General features: G+C 44.6%; 1 protein-coding gene across 1 annotated transcript; it reads left to right on the top strand.

Annotated features, from left to right (window-relative positions):
- Positions 1 to 1,863: 1,863 nt before the first annotated feature.
- Positions 1,864 to 7,128, top strand: LOC148021956 (uncharacterized). Its single transcript, XM_087697495.1, has 8 exons — positions 1,864 to 2,433; positions 2,838 to 2,953; positions 3,101 to 3,219; positions 3,387 to 3,549; positions 3,663 to 3,883; positions 3,974 to 4,119; positions 4,271 to 4,608; positions 4,721 to 7,128. The coding sequence occupies exons 1-8, from the start codon at positions 2,257 to 2,259 to the stop codon at positions 6,984 to 6,986; spliced, it is 3,546 nt and encodes a 1,181-aa protein (XP_087553621.1). The 5' UTR covers positions 1,864 to 2,256; the 3' UTR covers positions 6,987 to 7,128.
- The last annotated feature ends 1,385 nt before the right edge of the window (positions 7,129 to 8,513 follow it).

The raw sequence follows: 8,513 nt of genomic DNA on the forward strand, positions 1-8,513 counted from the left end.
CGTGGCTTTGGATCATGGTGTTTTAAGTCAAAACCCCAAAAGGCATCCACTCTCCTTTTCTTGAATTATTTTTTTGTCTTAGGCTTAACTTCGATTAAAAGAGTGCTTAGTTTTTTCAAGAAATGTTACCTTATTACAAAGTATTGAAACTCGAATTGCTGTTCTATCTCATGAAATATCATCCTTGTCCTTTCTTTGATTTGCCAGCTCATTAGAGCAGATTCACATGACGTAACTTGTGCTCTCTTTCCAATATTTACTAATGGTACTCAAATGAAATTGTGTCAACTATTGTGTCCCATTTAAATCCATTCAACTCTATTATTCTATAATTAGTGGCAACCCACACATTGCAATGGCACACTCATTATCACATCATACACACAAGCACACACGGATGCACATGCACATTACTTCTATTATGGCATACTATGTTGGAATAAATGCATTGTAATCTCCTTAATATTTTAGCACAATATATTCTTCTATCCTATGTATGGTCAGTGATGTGCTATAACTTGGTCACTTTGTAACTTTGTGTGTGTGTGTGTGTGTGTTAAGGAGAGTTTTGTAGGGGTCACGTAACATGCTCCCACAAACCTCTCCTGCTTCTCTCTCTCTCTCTCTCTCTCTCTCTCTCTCTCTCTCTCTCTTGCAAGATAATTAACACACACACACACACACACATGGACATGCATGCATGTTTACGAAGAATTCAATTTCACTAAGTCCATGTTGAAGGTAGAGGGTAGTCATTACACCATTCATGCAATATTTTATATATATATATATATATATATATATATATATATATATATATAGTAGTTATATTGTATATATTATTATACATATTATATATTGCATATTGATATATGAATTAATTATATATATAATTGCATGCATATTCAAAAATTATATGTATACACATTAGTAATTTAATTATACATGTAATACTGACATTTTAATTTACCTTTATGTGTGTAGTTTCTATTTGTGGGTATAAGTGTATATAAACATATTTATATCTACATATGCATTATTTATGAAAAATTAATTTTGAGAGAGAGAGAGAGAGAGAGAGAGAGAGAGAGAGAGAGAGAGAGAGAGAGAGAGAGAACCCAAATACAATTCCTTTGTATGAACCTATTGTTGCATGAAGCTTGTGTTAGGATATGACGTGCCTTAATTATTACTAACACTTGGGCAAAGCACTGGCTATGTAAAATTAATTTAGAGAGAGAGAGAGAGAGAGAGAGAGAGAGAGAGAGAGAGAGAACCCAAATACAGTTCCTTTGTATGATCCTATTGTTGCATGAAGCATGCATTAGGATATGACTTGCCTTAATTTTTACTAACACTGGGGCAAAAATTTGAGCTAAAGATTTTAGAATCTGCTACCAAAGATGTTCTTCGTGAACACTGGTTTTCTCCATATTGTCAGAGCAAAAAGCATTTTGCGAGCATCGACTCCCGAGCATAGAAAGGACGAGCTTGGGAGTGGTTTCCCTTGAGGCCCCATGGGTATCGATTAGATTAGGACCTAAATGCTGAATTTATAGCATGTAGGAAATGTTCACGAGGGCTTTAAAGAGCCCATGCGGTGCCTCCACTGCTAGGGGGAGCCAAATATAGTTGCTGGAATTTAATGGGGGATTTAAAATATAGCCGTTGCCTCCAAAATGTTTCTTTTTTTACGAGTATATTTGAATAAATCTAATTAAAAAACAGTTGGGTTGAGCCGTTTTTTGGGCTATTGAATTCGCCTCAATTTTTACTTCTGCTCTCACACACGCAAAAAAGATCGATTCTCTCTCTCTCTCTCTCTCTCTCTCTCTCTCTCTCTCTCTCTCTCTCTCTCTCGTATAAACAATTCTCTCTCATTCTTTCCCTCCTCTCGAAACCCCTCGTTTTTCTCTCTTTTCAAAGATATCCCTCCACAGAGCAACACACACAGATCACCAAAGCCCAGAAAAAAGTCTCCCCTCTGAACCCTCTCTAATGATTCCCCTATCCTCTGCCACTCTCCTCGATAGAAACCTATATCCTCGATCGCCCACCCTGCAGCACCCTGTTCTGTTTTTCGGGTTTTCCTCTCCAGGTGCCTTTCCCACACCTCTCGAGACCATCAAGAAGAAGAAGACAACACACAGAAGAGGTCCAAATTAAGCACTGGAGAAGAGGCCCCCAATAAGCAGTAGAGTCCAGGCCTGTTTGTCTGTCCGTCTGCAAAGAGAGGCATTCTCGCTCTCGGTCGCCATGCTTTCGAAGCTGGTTCTCAGTGACGAGGAAAGAACAGTCGACCCTCAATTGGGTTATCCTAACGGCTATGCTAAGCTCTGCAGACATGCCCACATCCAGCTACAGGGCCTCATCACGCCTTTCACCGAAGGACCCCCGCAGCGGTTCCATCCTTATGCCCCTGCACCAGAAGATGTAAGTCATCCCGATTTCGCAACGGCAATCTTATGATCGAGAGCAAATGATCCCAGAACAAATGCTTCTTGCCATTCAGGGCCCGTCATTTTTGGCTGTTCTTTCGAGAGTATGGCTTATTGAGTGCCGCTATTGAATGAAATCCTTGCTATTTGGCACTTAATGCTTGAATACGCATAACCATGCTTTTGCCAGTCTCGTCCAACAATATGCTAGCTTATCTCAATCCATTGAGATGCAGATTTGGATTCGATGGTTAACGCCATTTCCTATTAATATCAACCCATATTTCAATGTTGAATAGGATCAACGAGTGTACTGTAGTATGATAAAGCATCCCCCCTGAATTTACTGTCAGTCTTGGACCCCATAAATGGTCTCCTAACCAATGATATGTTTCACAGCTGGCCAAATTGAAGGAGTTCGAGAGCTTATTTCCCATCATTAGTGAGGAGGAGAGGGATCCATCTAATGCAAGGAGACACGCCATACTGCTTTGGCAGCAATTGGATCATATAGGGTATACTTCTCATAATTCACCTAGAATTTTCTCATATTCACCTAGAATCTCACTCTCTTATAGTAATTGAAATTGAACACAGTTGACATTTGACATTCCAATAATGTGGAAGAAAGTTATAAGCCTCACAAGGTCCTCTATGTGCAGAGACGCTGGGTTTGATCCTAGTCTCTTCCGTGTGGATGCTTATGGGAACGTGCTCTACTGGAATGCGGATACTGGCTCTCCACTCGCTTGGGAGGTTGATCACTGGTTTCCACATTCAAGTAAAGCTCCTATTACCTCGTAGCTAATTCATGTATTGATTATATTTCTTGCTTTCTTGCAAGGCCTTGAGAATACGAAACAGCTAGATTATCTGCCCCTGGAATGCTAGTTGTCAATTGTTGGGATTTCAAAAGCTAACATTTGTGCCAATATAATGTGGGATCAGGAGGTGGAAGAACAGTCCCAAGCAATCTCAGAATAGTCCAATGGCAAGTCAATCAACGGAAAAGCAGGAAGCTGGAATTCTTGGTACCTTGGTGGGATCTACAAATTGGCGTCTCAGTCAATCAATTCCTCTCTGTGTTTGCTTCAAAAAATGCAGATTTTAGGTGTTTTTCCTCGACTTCTCAATCTAGTAATAGGAAATGCTGTCTGTTGGGATTGTGCAGATGTCCTGTAAGCATCCTCATGTCCTTAATGTAATGTCTCACTGTGATGACAGGCAAAGAGCATTTTCATTGTTTTTCCTGGCCGGAGAAAACGAGCGCTTAGATGACAAATGCGTTGGAGAGGGCCATTCTTGGCCTCCTCAGTTTCGAGAAAGAAAGAACCAGGTTGGTCTTGCAGCATCTGCCCTGGTGAGTGTACAGAAAGATACAGATGATCCATTGAAGGTCCTCAATGGAAATAAGACAGCAAAGCAAGTGTACCTTGTGAACACAGGTGTGTGCCTGGGCTTCAATTCCAGTTAGTCATATTGTGACAATTGTCTCTTAATGCTATGGTTTTCAATATCCCTCGTTCTCGCTCCAGGAACTCCTGCAAGAAGAAGGTGGACTTTAGAAGAAGAGGAAGCTCTTAGAAGAGGTTTGCAAAAGTTTGGTCCTGGAAGCTGGAAAGAAATAAAAGAGTTCGAGCCTTTGCTTGCAAACAGATCCACTGTGCAGATCAAAGATAAGGTTAGTATTCATGTTCCCTCGGGCCTCCACAATTGCTCTAAAAGCACATGAGAAGACTGGAAAGCATGCATTTCTGTAGCCATTTCATTTTTGTATTTGCTATTTATTATAAGTTGAATTTTGATCTGGGTTTCTGGCCTAATTCCTGCAGTATCGGTTGATGAGAGGAGATTGGCAGCTTGACAAGGAGAATGGTGTGGATTCAATGGACAGACAAACTGAGGGTCTTGCTGCATTATTGCAAAAAGAAGTAAAGCTTAGGCAAGTTCTTGAGATTCAAAGGAAGCAAAAGGAGGAAGAGACAATGCAAATGGAGGAGCAGCTTCAGGAGTACAAAACTCAGAATGAAAAGGAGAAATCGGTCCTGGAGGAGCTGGAACAAACACTGGCAAAGCAGAGGAAACGCGTTGAAAAGCAGAGACGGTGGTCTGAAACTCAGTCTCAGTATCGTTTATGTCTTGAAAAAATGATAAGAGACACAATGCATCAGTAAGTTCCTAAAGCTAGCTTATGTGCATTGTCATGTGTATGCAGATTCATTTGTAGTTTAAAGCCATTATAGATGAATTAAGGTAAGGGGCTCCTGGTTATCTATGTGCAGATGTGTTGTTTACAAAGAACAAGCAAGACTCAACCAGGCTGCTTGCAATGCTCTATTAGCAAGGCTTGAGTCCCAAAAGTTGGCATGTGATGCAGCAGAGGCAGAACTTGACAAAAAGGTTGAGCAGAGAGAAAGCCTAGAAGCTCTGGCAAGGCCCAAGATTGTGAAAAGAACTCGCAACGAAGGGCACACTGATGTTGGAAGCTGCATCAAACCAAATGCTGCCACTGTAAGGTTTGCGAACTATGGGTGCAAGATCAAATCCTTTCCTGAGACAGTACTGTTATTGGAAAATGGCAGTAACCAGATTGGGCTGCACATTAAAGAGATGGGACAGTCCTATAGCCACACATCTACCGAACCAGCTTCTGGAGATTCAATTGCATTGGAGGCGAACAATGAAGCTGGAGTGGATGCTAATGAAGATAAGGGTGCTGTATCTGTGACAGCATCTACAGACAGTGGAGATTCAAATGGATGGGAGACCAAGACTGATGAAGCTGCTAAGGAAGATAAGGCTGCTACATCTGTCACAGCCTCCATAGGAAGCGGATTTAAAAGGAAGGCATCGGATGTCAAGGAAGAGGGAGAGGTAGAGGTGGTTTCCCTTAGGTATGAGTATGGTGAGCAGGATGATAACAAAGCTGAAAGGGAGGAATCTGTTGCAGACAATGTGGCAACTTACAGTAATGACTCACATGATCTGGGTGGGGAAATTGGAAAGCCATTGCCAACACCACTGTCAAGCTGTGGCTATGAAAAGTCAAAAGGCAATCAGCAGCTGGGTGAGCTTGTACAGGAAGTGTTGAGCATGCGGGGGAGGGTGAATGAGGCCATGGTGGATGCAATCGAGGAGGAAGAAGGAAATGAAGAGGAGAAGGTGAAGAGGGTAGGCAAAGTGAGCTTGGAGAAATGGTTTCAGAGACTAATGGTTAGCTCAGGGGTGAATGGAGACAACAGCATTGCAGCCAAGAAGCAGGCCAAAGTGCATGATGAAGAACAAGCTGTGGATAGAAAGGGGCATGATGGCAGGAAAGATGGTTGTTCTGGGCATGAACAGGATGGAAAGGGTGGAGGAAACAGGCATATGCAAAATGGCGATTCAAGGAATAGTGAGCCGGAGCAGGATGGAGATGTGAAAGGTGGGATAATGGGAAGCTTTTGGAGGAAGTTGGGCATGAAGCAAGGAGCAGGGGAAAGGCCTATGGTTAATATGCCAATCACAGGTGAGCTGCATGTGAAGCAGGGAACACATGAAGCAGACAAGTCAATGGATAATGTGCAGCAGGGAATTGAACAGAAAGCAGATAAGACGGCGGAATTGAATGTGAGGCTGGGAGCAGATAGGACAGAAGAGTTAGATGCGAAGCAAGGAGAAGAGAAGGCAGGGTCAAAGGCAAGGGAGGATGTGCCTGTGCTTAAGCGAGTGAACAGTGGGGCTCAGGGCAGGCAATCGAAGGTTGATAATACTGCGATGGCGACAGCAGCTGCCAAGTCTAATGCTGCTGGTAATCCTGCAACTGTGGTGGCAGCTGTCAAGTGTGCGAATAGTAATGCTGCAGCAATGGCGGTTGGCAGAAGGGAATTGCAGCTGGAGGAGAGGAAGGTGATGGAGAGCTTTAGCAGGTTGAGGCTGGGAGAAGGAAGGAGAGAGAAGGAGGTGGCGGCGCAGCAGCTGGTGTGCGAGGCGGCGTTGTTTGCAGAAAAGATGAAGGAGGGCGGCAGGCGCAGCAGCAGCGGCAGCAATCACAGTGGTGGCGGTGGCAGCGTCGTCAGCTGCAGCAGGAGGCAGAGTGTAGGTGGGACCCCGTCAAATCCCAAAGAGGAAACGCGCCGCCACTCGATGGCGGGGACCGCGCTGGGGGCGGTGCCCGTTTTGCTGCACTCGAGGTCCCACAACAGCGGCGGCGGTGCATCAGAGCGCAGCAGCTCTCAGCCGAGGCAGGCGGCGGCGGCGGCTGGAGGGGGCGGCGCCGCGCGCAAGGCGAGCATGCTGATGAAGAGCGCCAGCACGCGGGCGGCGGGAGGGGGGGCGGTGGGGTCCCCCGCGCGGAGCAGCAGCAGCAGCGGCAGGCAGAGGCGCGGCGGCGAGGGGGAGACGCCGCCGGCGCCCGAGGCGGCCAGCCTCCTGCGGCGCAAAGCCAGCTTCTTCCAGGACTGGGACGCCCCCCCTTTCTCTTCCGCCCCCGCCAACGAGGGCCTCCGCGCCTCCCTCTCCCACGCCTGGAGGAAGGCCGTCAAGAAGTTCGACCTCGCCCGTACCTAGTGCCTTGCCTGCCACCTCAGCACCCCCGAGCCTCACCCCACCAAACCCGTCAAGGGGTCCACCTTGACTTCTCTAAACCTTTATCGTACCGTGGCTTTGGAAGCAGCCACGCCAGCACTGCCCTCGGTCAAAAGATGCCATGACCTTTTGTTATCCCATGTGTCATTCCTTTACGGGATGCTGCACGGGGTGGGAGTCGGGACGCCCGATTATTCCAATTTTATAAATTATTAACAGGCCACTTGGCCTTTCACACATTCCGAAGTTCTCTGTTTCCCTGAAAATTGAAATGCTAACCCTCAGATGCTTTGTAAGTTGTATACATATCGCCCGAGGACGTAGTTCCCCGTCCCCACTTGGGGCTCTTTAATAATAAACCTTCTCTCCATTTCAACATAAACTAAAGCTGCACCCATGAGGTACTAATAAACATCCAACGTGTCTAAAGGAACTTACGAACTTGGGCAGCCAATTTCGCTTAGTCGTTTGAGTATTGTGTGTGTGTGAGTTCAAATGCTGGGTTCCGCTTCCCTAGCGGCACATATCTATACACATCTGAAAAACTCTTGGGCACATTTCATGAATTCTTCTTTTGGTTTACAATATAGCAAGTGCTAAGAGAGGTTTGACATAAGCAGAATTGAACAAGGTTGGTCTTCTAAACCTTGCCAAGGATCCTCCACTAGACCTTTTGGAAGTTGCACAAGTTAACTCATCCTAATGGAATAAAATTTCAAAAACAATGTTGAGACGTTACATATTCGCATCCTTGGAAAAGGATCTTGTTATTCAAGGTGCAAGCAATACTTTAAAGTGGCTGCCAGTCTTATTCCCATTAAGATGTTTATAATCAAAGAATTCCAAAAGCAATTGAAATGAGGAAACCACTTTGGATGCCCCTTGAGAGAATACGAAACATAAGAACTTTAAGTGTGGCTTTATTTTTGGTTGCTTTCAACATCGAGAATTTATTATTTATTGTTAATGATGTTACATAGCCATGTGGTATGCAAAGATGATTTAATTATATTTCCTTGATTTTTAAATATGTTTAATTTGCATTTTCATTGACCAACTCTACTCTCTTTCTCTTATTGCTTACTATTGCATTCCTTCACTTCTGTGTTTTGGCACCAAAGATCGTCTACTCAAAGCTCACATTGTCCTATCATTACCACTCCTTAGGTTTGAAAATCAAGACCCACCATGCCATAGAGCATCAACTAGTATGATGGAAGCCTCATTAAAAGATGTTGCATGGGAGGTAATGGGGTGCATCTAGTTAAGAGCTGGCGACTACTAGCTAGAGGGAAGGCTCAGTGGTCCTATCATACCACACCCTAGGTATGATGATCAAGACCCACCATGCCATAGAGCATCAACTAGATGGGGGGTGCATCTAGTTAAGAGCCGGCGACTACTAGCTAGAGGGAAGGCTCGGTGGTCCTATCATACCACACCCTAGGTATGATGATCAAGACCCACCATGCCATAGAGCATCAACTAGATGGGGGGTGCATCTAGTTA

This window comes from Lygodium microphyllum, chromosome 17 (genome assembly GCF_053477565.2).
Source record: "Lygodium microphyllum isolate KBCC chromosome 17, Lygodium_microphyllum_v1.1.10, whole genome shotgun sequence".
Taxonomy (NCBI): domain Eukaryota; kingdom Viridiplantae; phylum Streptophyta; class Polypodiopsida; order Schizaeales; family Lygodiaceae; genus Lygodium; species Lygodium microphyllum.

Bases quoted from the DNA above. Each gene is read 5' to 3' on its own strand.
- LOC148021956 (XM_087697495.1), top strand. From the start codon at position 2,257: ATGCTTTCGAAGCTGGTTCTCAGTGACGAGGAAAGAACAGTCGACCCT. The intron at 2,434-2,837 runs GTAAGTCATCCC...TATGTTTCACAG, and splicing joins ATGCCCCTGCACCAGAAGAT to CTGGCCAAATTGAAGGAGTT. The intron at 4,609-4,720 runs GTAAGTTCCTAA...ATCTATGTGCAG, and splicing joins ATAAGAGACACAATGCATCA to ATGTGTTGTTTACAAAGAAC.